This window comes from Schistosoma haematobium, chromosome 4, assembly GCF_000699445.3.
Source record: "Schistosoma haematobium chromosome 4, whole genome shotgun sequence".
NCBI lineage: Eukaryota > Metazoa > Platyhelminthes > Trematoda > Strigeidida > Schistosomatidae > Schistosoma > Schistosoma haematobium.
This window is the reverse complement of record NC_067199.1, coordinates 17,753,449-17,773,459: the sequence shown is the minus strand read 5'-3', so window position 1 is coordinate 17,773,459 and position 20,011 is coordinate 17,753,449. Positions and strand designations below refer to the sequence as shown.

Sequence of the window (20,011 nt, the reverse complement as noted above, 5' to 3'; positions counted from 1 at the left end):
AGGACATGAGAAAATAAAATGAGATATATCGTTCTAGATATCTGATCAATATATATGAATATAGAATTGTTAGTAGGTAATATCAGTTGATCAGTAGTTTGGTGACACCAATAAGGTAACTGCCTTAACTTGGAACTATAACTAATCATCGAAATACAGATCTATATCCTTCCTGGCACACCTCCATCAACAATTTATTGTATTCTAATTTATTTGCGTGGACATGTGTGTAACTGATTTGTTCTTAGATTATGTAGATTGTTCTTCTGGAGTTCCAGAGATTTCGAACTCCACATTACGTTCTTGTTGTATATAAAAAAACAAACTTGACTTTTTGAGATTTACACCTGGATACACTAATAATAGCCTTCTTCAATAAAAAAATAGTTAACTGACGTTGTGCAGTAAACTAGTATTTTGATTGTTCCTATTAAACAAATGCCTGCACGTCGCCACTGTGGATCATTAATCTACTCCAGTTGAAAAGGAATGCTGTGACCTCCTTTATTACTTTGAAGTCACACCTCGCATGTTACCCTCTTCTGGTACGGAGGTGATGCGACTACTTGAGCGATTTCACAGAGCAATTAAAATATTACCAAATAAGTGTGTTATTAGAAAAGATTGGAGAAACACTAATCACAGAGACTGCTACTAGGTCCATGAAATGCCAGTTTGATTGGTACCCGAAAACTACTTGAGAGTTCCCGGTACCATCCAACTAAGTTCAGGTAAACATTGAGGCGTTGAAACTTATTGGGATACTTAAAATAACCACACCATTGATGAAGTGAAAGAATTATTTTGACGTGGATTGTATCTATCGAACTTCTGTGTCTAGACGCAATGACAGTGCGGTTTTCGATGCAAAAAATGAATCTTGAACTTAAATTTCGATAAATTATTTTTGTTTTTAGGTTTCATTTGAATTAATGGTTGTACGAGGTTTTGCACTAGCTTACTTCTCCGTGTTCGAAGATTTCATCGAATCATCACATTTTAAGGTTATAAAGCTTTGTCCCAGTTTGTTTGATAACCTATACTTCACCGTAGTCACTAATATAGCTATAGAAGACTAATTGATGTGCCAGTCGAACAGTCTACTACTGAAGCTGTCCAAGAAGTAAACGAAAATGCAGAATTCTTATCTACAGCCCATCGAACAAAATTAAAGTATCCAAACCTGAACGTACTCAGAAATCTGTAAAGTCGATCAAGGTCTGTGACTATTCCTCAGTATTCACAAACTTTAAAGACCTCCCTAAGCTTCTGATGTGTGGGCGAGTATGATAATGATTGTTTGTCTGCTTAATCAGACATATAGATAGTCTGACAGGTGTCAGATTAGTTGTGTATTCCCCTATCATTATCATTATTACCCACTTATTATTGATCGTTCATTGTTTTTGGATTGTGTCGGGTTTTTTGGTGTGGAAATATATTAACGTTCTAGTCAGGCTAATCACATGTTCTTGATCTGAGTTGTGTTGAAGTCCTGTAGAATAGACACTGTGAGGGGATCTAGCGTAAATATTCGTCTAAGGTAAATTAACGTTCCGTACGTGTAAACGTGAAAAACCAACCTTTATAACACCTTCCACTAGGTTTAGGCGATAAAATTGACAAGAACCCTGAGCGATAATTTAACTAGGATGTTCAAATTCAAAACACTGACAGCCATCGTCACTTACAGTGTTAGAACATCGGACACCCGTATCACCCCAGACTATGTAGCGTTCAGTGATGCCACTGTTGAGAAGGATGTTATGTTGGCTTGTCAGTTTCTAAAATACGAGAGGGTATGTAAAAATACAGATGGATATACTATATCAATAATGCGATTTCATCAATAGCACCACAATAGAATCTCGACAGACGTTCTTTCTGAAAAGAAACAGCTGTACAGGGTATTCTAGAGTGGAAATTTATAAAGTAGTCCTCAAAGTTCAAGGATATCCTTTCTTATAAGTGGTTCGATTAGCCTAGAGGTTCGGGGATCTTAGACTTCGACTTATAATGGTGAAATTCTCTTCCTCCTAAATTGCGACCGCCACTACCTAACCATTTCCTGCCAACAAACGTCGGTTGCCATTCGGAATCTATACGGATCCAGGAAGGCCACATGATGGACATATTAGGCATAAACAAATTGTAACTGATTATTCTACCCGAGGACTGTCAAGAATAAGAAAAATTAGTACAAGCGCAAGGGACCATATATTCAGAAAATCCTAAGTATATAGCTTTCCTATGCATTCACATAAATGTCATTCAAACAAACAGAATGAGAACACACAAGCTTTTCAAATTGAAATATTTTACAATTGTATATTAACAGTGAAGGTTCAATGAACAAAGTAGATGAGTCGCATGATTTAAGTAATGCCCATCAGAATCGTCCCATCCGGGAATATCTGAAACATGGGCATCTCAAATCACGGACCAGGAGCTGACAATATTCGGCATGTATGCTTCGTAACGATAAAAAACTGGAATGGGAGTTTAGCAACTTTATTAAATCTATATTGTGCTCATTAAGATGATCTAAAAAGTTAAGGTTCCTAAATGGAGTCATCTGTTGCTGACAATGAGCATGATGGTCGTATGGTGAGGGGATTATTCCTCCTTGTTCGTCTTGAATACACTTTTATAATAATATTGAAAGCCTTCAATCTCCCTATAGTCTACTTTGTTGGACACAAGTCATTCCTACGGAATTGATCTTGAGATTTTCAATATTGCACTCAAAATTTTATAAGAATTGTTATGTGCCAAAAAGTTTCTTCATGGGGTAACGATTCCAACGATTCCATAACGGCTTTCCAAGTTATAACGTGCTTTCACTACTAACCCGTCAAGAATTTTAAGAGTACGTTTAGTAAAATCACCTCAATGATCCCTACTACATTCTTAAGTGGGAAAAGACGAAACAACTGCTCAAGAGAAGGTTGAAAACATTCAGTCAGTGAATTATAATAACATGTGCAGGCTAGTAAGCAAAATATTGCCTGAATTATGTCAATTATACATTAATACGTTGTTGGCGAACCACCCGAGAGTCATGGCTACCAACGGGATAGAATAAAAACAAAACTCGTAAAAGCCACTGTCAATATCCTTATGTTTAATGATATCGACCGAGGATGGGGGATTGAGCTACGGTCCTTAAGTTATAACTTCACTCGGCTTGACATGAGAATTTGGTCTGTTTCCGTCAATGAAAAAATTCTCTCTGATTATGAAGAATATGCCTAATAAATCTACTTATTAGCTTCTCAATCATACATACAAAGTGCGATCTCTACAAATTAATTCACTGAAACGGGATATTACCGCAGACTTTGGAAATCTACACCACCTAAATTGGTAGTCGTTGACATTTCCGCACACAAAATGTGCTCATCAACCATGTAATGTGTGGACATTTATGCTCCTGCTTGCAACAATTATCGATTTCCTCTTGAGGTTTATAAGTAGGGGTGAAAAGAGGTAAATTTTGCGTAGTACATTAGTTTTGGTAGAAGTTCTATAATTAATATCTTTTGTGAAGTAGAGCTCATCCATGAAAATCGAAACTTTTATACAGTTCGTTTTGGCCAGTTTCGTAAACAGCACTATCTTTAAGATTTTATGTTTTAATTCGTTTTCTCATTTATTGTTGACCGGTAGTTCTACGCGCTTTTCTTGAAAATCACGATAATGGACATACTCTCAAGGTTACTGGCTAGTTGTGATGATCCCTGCATTGTCTGAAAATATGTTAGACCCGAACATTTGTATCAGAAAGCCTTTTGATTTCGGATATCCTGTTTTGTGTGGATCTTTAGGATGGAAACAAGGAGATGAAGAAGGAAAATGGGCTCAGAAAGCTATCGAAACATTAATAAAAAAGTTGAAGAAGCGAAAAGGTGTTTTAGAAAGGCTTCAGTACGCCCTACTTCACCCAAACGAGCCCAGTGAGTGTGTAACTATCCCACGATCGCTAGATGGTAGAATTCAGGTTTTGTCGCAAATTTCTTTACTTCACTTATTCAGGTTTCTCATCGAAAAGGATTTCCACATGTAATATACTGCAGGGTCTGGCGTTGGCCAGATCTTCAGAGTCACCATGAGTTAAGGCCTGTAGAGAATTGTAAATTACCATTCAGTTCAAAAGAAACGGAAGTGTGTATAAACCCATATCATTATACTCGCGTTGATTATCCTGGTAAGATTTAGTTATTTTTGCTATTCAAATTAGTCTTGCCCCCTGTATTAGTGCCCAGACATAACGAATACCCGACAATGGAGTCTACTAAAAAGGAGTCTCTAAGTGACGAAACATGTGATTCACACTGTTATTCAGGTTAGTATATTTCCTTAGTTTTTTACATTCAGATTCACATAACCTCATTTTTTCCTAATATATCTAGACCGTAAGGAGTACTAAGAAAATGTGTTTGTCACGTTTTATGGATTTATGATACATCCCGCATCCATGTAAAGGATACTGCTAATCTCCCGCAAAACAGTAACCACACGTTAATCTAAAAAAACTAAATTCATTATAAATAGATAGTTTCCACGCTGCTTTCAAGGAATTTATGCAAGCACCTTGTCTTACTCTTCATTTCACCAACGTCAAAATATCCGGTCCTATGTTTTATTTTGCACTACCTTTTCATCTGAGTATGGATTATACGTTTCTGTATGTCCTTATCCTTGTTATTCCCAAATAATAACTTTTCATGGCAAGTTTGGGGTCGGTATTAGTTTGTATGCATGAAGGACCACGTGTTTTCGAAATGGTGGCGGACGCTGTTCAAATTTTCATTAAACAACCTATGTAGGAATAAGGACTCGAAAATTTCTAAGAGTTAAATTCAAAACCTCATCATTTGTAATGTCGGTGAAGTATACTGACAATAATACGGATACAGTCTCAGAGAATTTTTCAGTGTTTCTATCAAACCCATTTTTTGCTAGTGCGTTTCGAGTGATCATTAAAAGGGCGATCTCTGCACATTTAGTAGCTTCATTCGGCTGTATAGGAATTTCTCTTTCTTAAAATTAGTCATTTATGGGTTTGAGAGCAAGACAACCTCCACATGTCAACCATCCGTTTCCGGATCCCTCTATTAAGTTGATTCTCTGGGGACAATATGTTTATATTCACCTATAAAAAACCCAAAAGAAGTTACATATGAATAGTACACACATGAAATCATTCGCTTGACTTTATCTGTCGGTAGTCACCGTGTTAAAGCAACACATTCAAACTTGATCATATAAAATGGCACACTAACTTTCATATTTATACATTAAGTTAATCCATGATTATTTTGCCTGCTTGCCGTAATTTAGTTGGGTTTAAAGTTGACTTAGTATATAATAAATATTTTAGATGAAGTTTTAACCGAGATGCTTTCCGTCAAATTGTTTTTTAGTGTAACCTCAACTGTATATCAATGTGTACTACACTAGGCTTAATTAGGGATTTACCGTTGTTTCATACATAAATTATTTGTTGGCTCATGTTCTTAGTGTGATAAGTCTGGCTTGTGAATATTCGCCATATCTTGACACTATAATAAAATGCTTATTTACCCGAGGCTAAGCTACAGAGATAATTTAATTAGTGAATTATCTAACTCTTCAGAAACTGATCACCCTGGAAACACATCGACATGGAGCACTCGGATGGCATAACCCTATGTAATTGAGATGTTTATACAATGCAGCCTCTTAAACGTCTTCAGTCAAAATCCGCGTTTTTCTTTCAAATGCAAAATCTTATTCTAGGACTGATTTAAGACATTTTCAAGACTGACCATAGGAAGTGAAACAGTTAAATGTCAACCAATTCACTTGGAATTCTCTTCAGCTCTAGTGGGTTGGTGTTTAATAGAATAGAAAAAATTCGCAATGATTAACTTGTTTACTATTCGTTTTGTTGGTTTCATCTTGTTGCACTGTTTTTGGCGTGACAACTTCGGTAATATATATTTTTGTCGGCGTGTAGGTTGATCATGACTAACTCATGTGAAGTCTATTAGGGTTCTGAATATTGGTTTTTAATTTATACCTCCAGGTTTTAAATTATGCAAGTGTTTACTGCTTCCAGTAGGTCACAATAAATTTATATGGCGAATTCGTTAGAAAAGATTTCACATCTTTCTAAGTTACGTGGTCGAGTTTTTTTAGCTTTCGGTATTCACTTGGTCCTGTTATAATATGCTTTACAGGGATTGACTCACATTTACCAAAAACAAGTCTGTACACTGCTGTGAGCCCGCTATATGAAGGCCAGTAGTACTAATCAACTTCTGAGACCTAAGTAGATTTAAATTAACTTGTCTGAAAACTGAGTGCTCTAATATATAAGCAACTGCTCTGTATTCAAGGGTTGATTTTAGTATTTTACTAGGTGTTCCTATGTTATTTGTTAGAGGAAAAATCTGTCTGTTTACTTGAATTTGATTTTCTAGAATATATTCTTGTAGAGTTTTTAAGCTATTTTCAACAGCTTGGTGTCCCTTGATGTATAGGTTACAATGCGAGAAACAAATAAAACCTTATATGAGTTTAAAAAGTTCAGGCAAATGTTTTTACATTTAAGACAGTTAGCTACTAAACCCACGTATTAAAAATTTAACGGCTAATTAATGAGCGATCAGATGTGGGAAAGACAAAATAGAAGTGGTTTACGTCGTACAGTTCTGCCTCAGAAATAAGACGCAGTGCCGTAACAACCAAGTAACAGACGCCAATAAACGGCTTTCTATAAGTAGACGATCGATTCGGAGTGAACTTCACCTAAATACCCGCAGCGCTTTTGTTAAAGAGGTTTGCTTTTTTGACTTCACGGTTCTGTCTCTCAACTAGTTTTGCGCTTGGAGATTCTGAAGCTGCTTATGTATAAATAGAAGAGCAGTCTTAATCTCCAAACTGTTATTGTTTTTCGGCGTGGGGCAATGAATCTTATATATTTGCTCAATTATAACTGAATTTGGTGTAAACTTTTGTCTGTTACGTATTATAAACCAAGGCTTGGTGTGTAACATTTATTTTTGTCTTCCACCTGATGTGTTTATTTCAACTTCGATCATAAATAGATGGATGAACAGGAGTTCATTAAATCTTAGTGGTTATGAGTGACTGAACGATTTCGTTTATGCTTATTCGTAAAATGTTGTAATTCATTTTTCTATACTTTGCCACAGGATTCCATGCCGTAAATTATCAGGAACCAAAATATTGGTGCAGTATTGTATATTATGAATTAAATTCACGTATTGGTGAAGCATACTTTGCCAGTATACCCAGTATCATTGTCGATGGCTTCACCAACCCAGGTCGGGATAGTGGTCGGTTTTCCGTAGGATTTCTATCAAATATCAATAGGAGCCTGGCTGTTGAAAATGTCCGCAAACAAATTGGAAAGGGTGAGTTTACTTCTGTTTATTGGTACTTGGTTTATTATATACGTTTATAAGTATAATTAAAAGTTTGAGCTACATTTGAATAGTGGCTTCTCACTGAAATTGCTCGTTTACAAAAAAACGATTATCTTTCATTTTAGTGAACTAATAGTAGTTTTTAAAATTGCTTCACATGTCTTAAGTGAAAAAGCCACTTTATTCTTACATTTGTGTAAAACGCAGGATATCATATAGGGTCTCTAATGGTCGTTAAATGGTCTACTTTTTGGTAACACTAAACACACCACAACATCGATAAACCTTACCATTGAAGTCCGCACGTCAATGGAACTAAAAATATGCTATCCCTCTCAAGATAAATATATATTAGTTCTGAAATGCTTATTATCAGCATAATAAGAGAGAGCAAGATAAAAATCAAAGGAGTCAAAACAGTAGCACCAATGACACTAATGACAAGAAATATACCTCAAAAAGTAGGTACGATGCAGGTAAAAAGTAGTACTGAAACTCATTACTTAGAAGACTAGTGTATACATCTACAACAGCACAATTCATTTTAAAACCGTATCGTCTAAAGGTGCTATCAGTCAGTAACAACGTAGAACTTCGTACGTACGTACATCAGTTCGAGTTGCCACAACACATTAGTACGGAGAGGCAGTTGTCGATTCAAATCCTATAGTTGTGGAGGTAGTGCGAGTATAAGCAGTAATCGGAAACATTGGAGTTTGAAGATGTTATTCAAGGAGTATAATCCGGTGAAATAAATTGGGAAAAATAAAAAAGAGACATGAAGGGTTCAGAAGATCAGAATTTGGGAGAACACAGAGAGTGTATGCACCTGCACCATTGCAAACGATTTTGAGCCATGTCATTCAGGGTCTCTAACCATCGGTTGCTATCATCTCGCGGTCCCCAACCAGGTAGTCTACACCTACCAACATGACTCAGTTCACTTGTTAGTGACTTCATGGACTTGTGCCATGTTTTGGTCTGGCCGCCTCTAGCTTTCTTCCAACCTACTCCTATACCACTGAACTTCGCGCGTCAAGGCAGTCGGTAGTTGGGCATACGTTATACGTGTCCCAGCCATCTCAACTGATGAAGTTCCACTACTTCATCAATTGATTTGCCATCCTTACCTAGTACCCGTTTCCTAACAACTGTGTTACTTACTCGGTGGTCCCAGGACATACTAGTAATGTTTCGAAGACACCTATGATCAAATACTAGTAACCTACGAATATCCTCTACTCTTACCGAGCATGTTTCACTGCTATAAAGTAGGACGGGACGAACTGCTGCACAGTAAACACGTCCATTGGTTGATAGACGGATATCTCGCCTACGCCATAAATGACGCAAGTTGGTAAAAGCTAGTCGAGCCTTCTGTATCCGTGCTGAGACTTCGTCATATACCAAACCACAAGGGCTGATGAGACTTCCAAGATAAGTGAAGCGGTCGACACGGTCTAAAGTTTCTTTAACCTGTTCTTATCACGCAATTTGAAAGTATCAATCTAATAGTACTCCAGGGTTATTGAACACAAATGTGACTGCCCCAAGTAAACGCAATGCAACTACTCTTCCCCTAAAACTCTTGACCCAGCTCTCAATGATTAAAAAGCGTAACCTGCATTTGCAAAGAATATACACACAGAAAAATGTCACTTTATATACAAGTTATATTTTCAGTGATTGTTAGTTGTGTTTAAATAATTACGACTTTAAACGAATTTTATCCTGAATTAATGTTGAAACTGGGTAATTACATACAAATTATCAATATACAATAAAGCATAACTCTAAAATAAGAAGTTAACTTGTAAGTATCGGATGGAATGTCGAAGCAGATAGTTGTCATATCAAAATATTCAATTATCTTAGTTTTGGTCGCTTTTTATCAAAGATTAACCAACAATTACGCAATTTCCACGGGGAAGTCTGAAACTCCTAATGACAAGCCGTAAACTCTCAAACACTGACTTAATAAATTGTTGTCACATCTCGCTGTCCGTCGTATGAATTCCGGATGATGTTGACAATCTTCTCAGGTATACCATAGTGTAGAAGAAGTTCCCATAAGTTTCTCCAACCCACACTGTCAAACGCCTTTTCATAGTCAATGAAGTTGATGCATAGTGACGAGTTCCATTTAATCGATCGTTCAACGGCTATCCATAGTGTCGCGATTTGGTCTGTGCACGATCGATCCTTACGGAATCCAGGCTGTTGATCTCGAAATTTGGCGTCTACTGAGTCTTTTATCCGGTTCAGCAACACACTGCTGGAAACATTTCCTGGTACTGACAGTAGTGTGATGCCTATGTAATTCTCACATTTGCTCAAATATCCTCTGTACTGCTGTTTGTCCGGTCGTCCAATGCTCCTTTAGCTTCAATTTCATCTTGGTAACCACCAGGTGGTGATCTGAAGCTATGTCAGCTCCTCTTTTGGTTCTCACTTCTTTTTTACTGATGCAAATATGACCTATTTGGTTCTCCGTGGTGTGGTGTGGTGAGACACATGTAGCTTTGTGTATGCGAGTGAATAGCAATAATTCGAGAAATAATCTGATAAGTTTGAAATTTCGGCACGAATTCAAAAGGCTCGGTTGGCTTTTGTCTATTTACTTTACTTTTTGCGTAAAAAACATATCCGCCTCCCAACCAAAGGATGAGTTTACTAGGCAGAAACTCGCTTTGTTCAACCTTAGTGGTATGAAACATGGCTTTGGATGTTAATCTTTATCTACAAGAAACAAAACGCTTCTGAAGTCTTTGCTTTGCCAAGGTTAATTGCGTTCTGTTTTACTGCATTTATTGCTATGACCAATCTGTTTCCAAGTTCTTTGTTTTCTTAAAACTAAAAGATATAAAACGAATATGGTTTGTATTCGCTTTGCACACTCGTTTAAATGTCTGTATATCTCGTCAACATATATATATATATATATATATATATATATATATATATATAACTAGTACGTTCGATCTCACAGCCATAATCCCGTCGTGCTTGTTTTCATACTGTATCCTTGAGTTTCTCTAAGACATTAATCCTCGTAACTGTATACTTACATTGTGATAATGATCTGGTAGTTATGATGATTACAGTGTTATTACTCTCGGCAATATTACCTATAACGTGATAAAATATTTCCTCTAATTTGGAATCCACATGAAGAAAGTTTATGTTACTGACTACATTACATCACTTTATAACATTTACTAGAATTAAGGGTCGCAAATTCAAATGTTTCCTCGAATTCTAAACTTCTGAATTCATCATTACATTTTTTCTTATTTGGCGAATTTATATTTACTGTTTACTTATTTCTATATACTGCTACTACTTCTCCTGTTCTGAGATTTGACCTAACAATTCCATCTCTGTGATAATGAAATATGGCAACTTGAAGCAATGTATATGTGTCAGGTCCTACAGTGCGACTGACTGAATCAAACTGATAAAGGGTATTGTATTACGTTAAAGGTGCAACATAATTTCGTCTAGATTAAATAACTGAATAATAAAATTAATAAGTCGCATAATTTTAAACGACCTGAATTCCTTACTAACTACGCATGGAATGCTTCTAAAGAATTTATAGTAATTTTCCTGCGTATGCAATTCCATTTTGGCTTACTTCAAAAAAAAATTACACGACACCGTACAGGGAACAAAAATCAAAATGTGAAAAAGCACACGACAAGAGATAAACTACATTCAATCATTAAACGTGCTTAAAGTTCTATTATTATTATTACTATCATAATAATAATAATAATAGTAGAAGTATGAGAAAAGTTGTGTTTATTACTTAACAATGAAATTACTTGAAAAACGACAAAAGTTAATTGATCATTGATATGAATTTTCGAAATTGTTATACATAGGGTGAGGAGGTGGCTTAATATTTAGAGGCCTTGACCTCGGACAATTAAATTGAAGGCTCGAGCCCACTTTCCATCAATTTCATTTAGATAGTCAAGTTATATTACTAACCTTCGGTAAAAAGTATGGTTTAATGCTGAGCAAATGTGAGAATTACATAGGCATCACACTACTGTCAGTACCAGGAAATGTTTCCAGCAGTGTGTTGCTGAACCGGATAAAAGACTCAGTAGACGCCAAATTTCGAGATCAACAGCCTGGATTCCGTAAGGATCGATCGTGCACAGACCAAATCGCGACACTATGGATAGCCGTTGAACGATCGATTAAATGGAACTCGTCACTATGCATCAACTTCATTGACTATGAAAAGGCGTTTGACAGTGTGGGTTGGAGAAACTTATGGGAACTTCTTCTACACTATGGTATACCTGAGAAGATTGTCAACATCATCCGGAATTCATACGACGGACGCTGACAGACTCATTCCAACTAAGGATCGGAGTCAAACAAAGCTGCTTACTCTCCTCCTTTCTCCTTCTTCTGGTGGTTGACTGGATTCTGAAGACCTCGATATCTGACGGAAAACACGGAATAAAATGGAAAGGTTGGATGCAACTAGACGATTTGGACTTGGCAGATGACTTGGCTTTTCTATCTCATACACAGCAACAAATGCGAGTCAAGACAAACAGTGTAGCAGCAGCCTGTGCATCAGTATGCCTCAACATACACAAGCGGAAAATCAAGATCCTCAAATAAAACACGGAGAACACCAACGCAATCACTCTTGATGGAGAAGCTCTGGAAGATGTGGAATCTTTCACGTACCCGGGAAGCATCAACGATGAATAGGGAGGATCTAATGCAGACGTAAAGGCGAGGATTGGCAAAGCAAGGGCCGCATTCCTACAATTGAAGAACATATTGAACTCAAAACAGTTGTCTACCAACCAACACCAAATTCAGAATCTTCAATACGAACGTGAAGACAGTTCTAATGTACGGAGCTAAAACATGCAGAACTACTACAACCATCATCAAACAGGTACAAGTATTTATAAACAATCGTCTACGTAAGATACTGATTGTCCGTTGGCCGGATACCATCAACAACAGCCTACTATGTGGAAGAACAAAACAAACGAGCTTCTAGCTGAAGAGGAAATTACGAAAATTCGTTGGAAGCGGGTAGGACATAAATTACGAAAATCATCAAACTATATTACAAGGTAAACACTAACTTGGAATCTTGGAGGTAAATGGAAAAGAGGAAGGCCAAAGAATAGATAGCGCAGGGAATTAGAGACAGACATCAAAAGGATGAATAGCAACCGGAAGGATCGCCCAGGACGGGGTTGGATGGAGAGTGCTGGTGAGGGTTTATGCTCCTCGACGAGGGGTAACGCGCGTTAGTTTGTAGGTTTATCGGAACACCTTACATTTTAAAGGTATAAATTCGGAGTCCTTAAAATGATGTCGATTACTTTTATACTGTAAATCCTAAATTGAAGTAACTGTAGAATTTTGAGCACTAACTTGTTATATCCTAGTAAAGATTACATTACGATCAACGTTTGAGACCTATTAATGAACTAGTATTATTTATATATTCTTATGGTATAAATATTCAGTAACTAGATTATGTATATCTATATTCCCCTTGTTATAAGCTTTATTTTGACCTATATATTATTATTGCACGATTTACTGTTCTTAAGCTATGTTCAGTTTATTGACTACTGCCTCCCAAGTTTACAGTCACTTTTTTGCTTTATTGTTAATTAATGTTATTTCCTATTTTATGGTACGTTGCGGTCTGTTTGTTTGGTATATAAACCCAGTATGTCTGAAATAAATGATTCGCGTAGTGGAGGCTGTTATTGGCATTCTGGACTCAGCTGGACGGGCTAGGCGAGCAACGGACCAATAGGACACTAGGCTGACCAGACCGGTCGAACATCATTGGTTTAGTACGGTATAAGAGCGAATAATTCGTATTTTGATTGGCAGATAGATTACTTGATAACAAGCGGCTCATAAAGTCACAACACAATTGTCTTATCATGCAGGAAGTCTTATCGTTTTTTTAAAAATTTCTGTACTTTCTTTGGAGTGTACTCATTTCGTAGTTTTGAAATTCGAAAATTCTTTTAATCTATGCACATCATATCCTAACTTTTCAAGTTAAGGTGATACATTTTTAAGAAAATATTGGGATTAGTTTTGGCGAAGTCCCCTGGATGAAATGCAACTGTTGTTAAAACTTTAATTTTATTTGGTTGTTCGAGTGACTTTCTATGAAGATCGCATTAATTAAGTTACTTTCCTCGCAAAAAATATTAATCACAATTCAAGCATCATTCATAATTCAATCTTTATTTATCATTAATCATTGTCTATATGTGTGAATTTACAAAATAACAGTCTGTCATTTCATGTGTATGTATATTTCTCAAACTCTTATATAAGTCAACTGGGCTACAGTTAAGTAAGGTTGATAATCGCTAGCATGTATATTACTATCTTCATACATACATGAACAAAATTTATGCTTGCATTTTCCATATTCTGTTTTGTCCATTAATAAGCGTAAACATAATTTTAAAAGGATAAATGAATGGACAATAAATTACGTATGTTGTATACGTAGTGACTATAACTTAGTTTCTAGCAAAATCCTATCCTTCTACCATGTTCTCGGAAAGTGTATTTAACTATGTATCCTTCTACATCGTACCATATCATTACACTTTAATACCCCTGCACAACTGATCTCCCCATCCACTAAGTATTTTACTATACATTTTAAAAATCCAAAAACTTGCTTCCTTTAAAATCATGTACACAGAAATCCCTTAAATTCATGCATATTATTGTTATTGCATATTCTATGATGGCGCCATATTGAATGCCACTTGACTATGGGCGCCTATAAATGGTTGTTAGTTTTTCTTTTAGGTTTTCCTCTTTTCCTTTCTATATGCAATAATTTATAGCCTTTCCTCTCTTTTCTTATCTCTTCCCATGCCCCTCATCATCACTTTCACATTAGGAGCCGTCTACATTCACTTAAAATTTGATTGGGTTACCTATAAATTTTCGACTTAAATCTTATTATTTTCATAATTATTGTTATCGTATTTATTGTTATGAATATTATTCCAATTAAGTATGAATTTTTGTTTGTTTTCTCGTGTTTTTAATTGTAAAAATGTAGCCTTGCTATTTACCATTACTAGCCAGTGATAATAATAATAGTAATAGTATTAGAGCGCCATTCATATTTGTAGCATTTTTTTCGTTTACTTCGTTATATAATCACATTTGATGGTGAGTTTTCCATTCCTAAATGCAATTAACCCTCACTATACTAGTAGAAATATATATACCTTCAGTTATTGTTTACCTAATAGAGTTAGTGGCTCAGACAATTTTCGTCATTTACTATTTCTTTTGCAAAGTAAATTGTAAGGGAAATTTTAAACCGTCTGTGGTATTAACGTATGACAGCGTTTATTATTTCCATAGACATCTACTGGTTTTCAGGTTTAATGTTATTTATTGCTTCACCTACTTCACTTTGAACGGCTGAGTAGCACCAGTAATCCTCTCACAAAACCGTGTAATTTAAAGAATTTACATAAACTTGCACTTATATATTGAATTGAATCGAATTGCTCAAGTTTTAAGTTTCTATTTCCAATGGGAACAGCACCGTGGGCCTTATTTTTGTGGTCAGTGATTAAATACGGACTTTTTTCTGCATGTAAATTATTTCTGTTTTGAATAGCTTTTTCACCAGTGCCATAATAAATGTATATCATCAGTTGTCTAGAAAATTGAATTTCCCTTCACTTTTGATTGTGATGTCAATACTATCGTGTAGATTTTAAGAAAATAACAATTTTGTTAACGGTTGTCTAACATTAATGCCACCTGCTTACTTGTATGGTAATCTATGAGTACCTCCCAGAATGTTACATTGTTTAGGACAAAAAGGAATTATCCAAGCGTTTATGTATTCACTTAAGTTTTGACTCTTTAAGAAATTTTTTTTTGTTTGTTCCACATATCCTTATTTTCGTTCATCGAATTATATCTTCTACGTCTAATCTTTTCTACTACCACTAATACTGTCACTACAGCTACTACTTTGGGATTTGCCTTGACGATTTCATTTCGCTGTGCAAATTGAATCGATGGACATTTGTACCAGATTCTACGTTACGTTTAACTGACTGATCGCAATAAATTGCACATGTAGTTAGCATTCATAATTACTTGTTCAAACAAATCTAAAACGGGTTAGACCACTGTCTAGACCTATGCATGCCATGATATAGTCATATATAAAATTTCCCATGCTACGACTTCGTTGATTTGATAAGTTTTTCAGATTACTGATATAAAAAACTGACAATCCGTTTACTAAACTTATCCCCAAATGAAATTTATTATAAAAAGTCAAGCGAAATATTATGTATTGATTTTAAATGTGATTTTCATTCTGTAAGTTTTCGTATCCACTCATTGTGAACTTCGTTCTTTTGATTTCCAATTCATTTTTTGTTCAAGTCTCAATTGTTCAATTTGATAATTTCTGTTAGTAATGATCAGTCAATTTTATCAGTATTTAGTTGAATTAACCCAAGTATAAATTGAAATCTTATGGGCTTCATACCAGTTGAATCTTCGTTGTAAGATTTATGGTTTCAAGTTATCGGGGCTAGGAAAGAAGAAAGCTATCATATTCTGTTTATAAGTGTCGTCAGGGATATCTTTGTGTCATAAATCACCTTACGATTTTGAACTGGTTAAATACGTGGCTGTGTTGTGAGACGTCTAACCTGTTATTTGTACCTTAAGTATCCAAGTGAAGGTATGACTATGGATTACTTGTAAGATATAACTAAAGATTACGAAGTAACCAATGCTACTTTGGTTCTGCTTGTCATAACACTGGTTGACTATTTTCATTTCATTGGAATCATGAACCGATCTAAGATAGACCACCACTGCTGAACTCCACTGGTCACGGCTTCTTACTAGAACCAGTTGTTTCTTTCGTACAATGCATACATTAGTAAAAGACTGATTGAAAACGAAATTATTCTGTATACACAACATTGAAAGACAGATGCTCATATTGAATGCTGATACCGCACACTGATCACAAAGTAGACGGTATTCAAAAATTGACATCATAGAGTAATGTAGACGTCTTAAAATGCGGTTTTCAAGGGTTAATTCAACCAGTGAGAAGTCATGACTAGTGGAGCTAATCCATATCGGGTGTGAGGCAGTCACCCAACGAAGATAATGAATGATGACCGCGAAATATTGTGGATTGATCGAGATTAAACAATAACACCGTTGGATTATGGCTCAGTAGTCTAGATGTTAAGAGTTCGCGTGCAAGACATATGTTGGTTTCGAGTCCCATGTGAGGAATCTTGGATGCACACTGTCGAGGAGTCCCATAATAGTACGAAACGGCCGTTCAATTTCTCCAAGTTTTTCAATGGTGATCTAACATTGATTGGTTCATGATCTCAATAGAATTCAGCAATCTCCGCCATCCCTTACCGACAGCTATTTTCATTCCTTTTTCTTCTATCTGTGTTAGATAGTTTTGTACTTAAGTTCGTTTTAATATTATGATTAAAATCTTTAGAAACAATCGGGAATTAAATTGTATCCCTACAAAGATGACCGAAACCAACAAAAAATGGGTTTTCTAGTCTTCAATTTAAAACTTCAAAATTAGTGGCTGAATGCCTTGAAGTTTTCTGATAAATTTCCTCTGATTTCACATTGTATCGTCAATCGAAGCTGCAATAAATCTCTTGTTTCGTACTTGTGTTCTCAATTGTTTACGCTAGGGTATAAGATTATCAAGGTAATTTGTGCGTACTGATGTTTGGACGTTTTTTGTTAAAGCTGAATCATCATTAAATTTAGCTTTGAAATTCTAAAATTCAAAAATGTTCATTCTACCGTTTAGCGATTGTGATTACCGAGCTAAGATAGTCCTAATATGGAAATAATATATAAGAGTTTTATTGAAGGCTTATAAAATGTGTCTTTTATAGTTTATCATAGAACATTATTAATAAATTCTTAGTGATTGACTGTTTATGAAATGTATTTTGTCTATAATGATGCCGAGTGTATTCCTTTTAACGTCTTATTTAGGTGTTCACTTGTTTACTTTTGGTGGTGATGTTTACGCAGAATGCTTATCGGATTGCAGTATCTTCATTCAATCCCGCGAGTGCAATGAACGTCATCATTTTCATCCAACAACTGTGATTAAAATACCTCCAGGTGGATGCTTACGCATATTTTCCAATCGTCAATTTGCTCATATTCTTAGTTATACTATATCACGAGGTGTTGAAGCTACTTATGATCTTGTACGTATGTGTACCATACGATTAAGTTTTGTTAAAGGTTGGGGTGCTGAATACCATCGACAGGACATTACTTCTACACCATGTTGGATAGAAATCCACTTGCGTGGTCCTTTCTTATGGCTTGATCGCGTTCTTCGTCAAATGGGTCCAAGTAGAAGTCCAATATCCTCGGTTTCCTAACTCACAAAAGCTTTACTATATCAACCACTGTCAGTCATTTCTTGTTTTATTTTACTCTATCATACACAAACATACCCTCATCACCGTCCCGCTACACCCATATTGTGATCATTTATTTGAGTGACAAAACTTTATCAATATTTTATTCACTCTGTGATTATGTGGTTATTCAGTTCTAATATACCACTTACTCATTGTCAAATAAGTTTACCAATTTTATTGTTTTTGTATACGCTTCCTCACCCTTCTTTTCTAATTTCTAAACAGATTATCGTATTGCGTTTTATGCACTCACTTTCTACCTTAAACACCTATGTATTCACATATTGTGTTGTTTTTATCCACCTAATTTTTAAATCATATTGAAGAATCACTAATTCTCGCCCTGTTATTTTTACTATTCCGATAATTTGTTGTATGTAATATGTACCTTTACCGTGATTACCTATACTACACACTCTATTTAGATCACATGTATTCGCTTTTTTGCCTATTATCATAGTATTAACATTATTATTATTACCTGTCTGTGACTCTGACCCAACAACCAAGCGCCTATTGACTTTCTTTATATTTTCAACTCTTTAACTGAATAGAATTTTCACCCTTTTTACGTACATATTTGCTCACAAAACAACTGTGTACATGTGTGCTCTAAATCTTGATGATAATGTTGTGTTTTCAAAGTATGTACCAATAACAAGTAAAGTTAAATATTTTTTCGTTTTATCATTATTCCGTGATTAGCTTTTCTCATGTTGAGTTTCAAGTTCGTAAGTGATTTTTGTTATCATATAAAGTAATAGCATTGTCGAAACAAGAGAGCACAATCATTTCGATATAGCTCCTGAAATTCCCAAGAATACGTGCCGTCGATCCTGTTATAGTACTTGAAATTTTGAGGGTACCTTGTACCTTAATTGCTTTGCGAATTTTATGATACTCATTGGGAAAGTAGATTGAGCAATGCAAAACACTACAATATAACGCCATAGTTATAGCTATTACATTACCCATAGCTTTTTTCAAAATGGATAATACAAGGTAAATGCATCCAAATGATTGCGGTTTATAATACATGTTGCTTAGCGCCTGTAGTCAACTTTTTTTATTCAAAGTACTGGATATCTTCTCCAAGAAGTCTAGTATAATCTAACTGGTATAGGTCAACAGTCAAAAACTCCTATAGGTTTTATTCTTAGTTTACTCCAATTCGGATTTGAAAAGTTTGTCGATTAGTAATGAATTCAATAGAAATTTGTAATTTATAGCTATTGAGATTATAGGATGAAATTACCTTTAATACTTTAGTTGTGTCAGGAACTGGTGGAATTACAAAATGTCAGTTTCGTATTTTAGATTGCTCGAAAAACACTTCGTCATGTATTTGAAATGTAAATAAATTTTTAATCCATGTATATTAACAATATGAAATTAAGAACATAAATCCAACTTTACAACTAACTCTGAATGAAAGATCACGAACAATCTTACACTGATGCTGTTACCTCAGTTGGAACTGTAAATATCTTTCAGAGGTACAAGTATATATACTTAACATATTTCATTTATGACCATTAGTTCTGTTAATTTGTTGTATATCTTTGTGATTTTCCTATATGTGTTCACAAACGTTTCTTGTAATAAGAAGAACACTGACAAGTGAAATCGTTTGTCAACTTTCTGTACTTTGATCTCAGTTGACTAGATAACTTTCCGACATTTTACGGATTTAGGAAGGAAAAGAACCAGTTGATTCTTTCGTACAATGCATACATTAGTAAAAGACTGATTGAAAACGAAATTATTCTGTATACACAACATTGAAAGACAGATGCTCATATTGAATGCTGATACCGCACACTGATCACAAAGTAGACGGTATTCAAAAATTGACATCATAGAGTAATGTAGACGTCTTAAAATGCGGTTTTCAAGGGTTAATTCAACCAGTGAGAAGTCATGACTAGTGGAGCTAATCCATATCGGGTGTGAGGCAGTCACCCAACGAAGATAATGAATGATGACCGCGAAATATTGTGGATTGATCGAGATTAAACAATAACACCGTTGGATTATGGCTCAGTAGTC

The 20,011-nt window shown here is 35.4% G+C and overlaps 1 protein-coding gene across 5 annotated transcripts; it reads left to right on the top strand.

The window, feature by feature from the left end:
* Positions 1-3,663: 3,663 nt before the first annotated feature.
* Positions 3,664-18,655, top strand: SMAD9_4 (Mothers against decapentaplegic 9; the record flags this gene model as incomplete). Of its 5 annotated transcripts, XM_051215842.1 has the most annotated exons (7): positions 3,664-4,000; positions 4,036-4,207; positions 4,241-4,345; positions 4,378-4,510; positions 4,555-4,687; positions 7,203-7,424; positions 17,520-18,655. In XM_051215842.1, the coding sequence occupies exons 1-4, from the start codon at positions 3,734-3,736 to the stop codon at positions 4,401-4,403; spliced, it is 570 nt and encodes a 189-aa protein (XP_051066385.1). In that variant the 5' UTR covers positions 3,664-3,733. The 5 variants fall into 5 exon arrangements, with proteins under 5 accessions (XP_051066385.1, XP_051066387.1, XP_035586195.1 ...); XM_051215844.1 differs by having other exon boundaries at positions 4,036-4,510; positions 17,520-18,636; XM_035734401.2 differs by lacking the exons at positions 4,378-4,510; positions 4,555-4,687 and having other exon boundaries at positions 17,520-17,920.
* Positions 18,656-20,011: the final 1,356 nt, after the last annotated feature.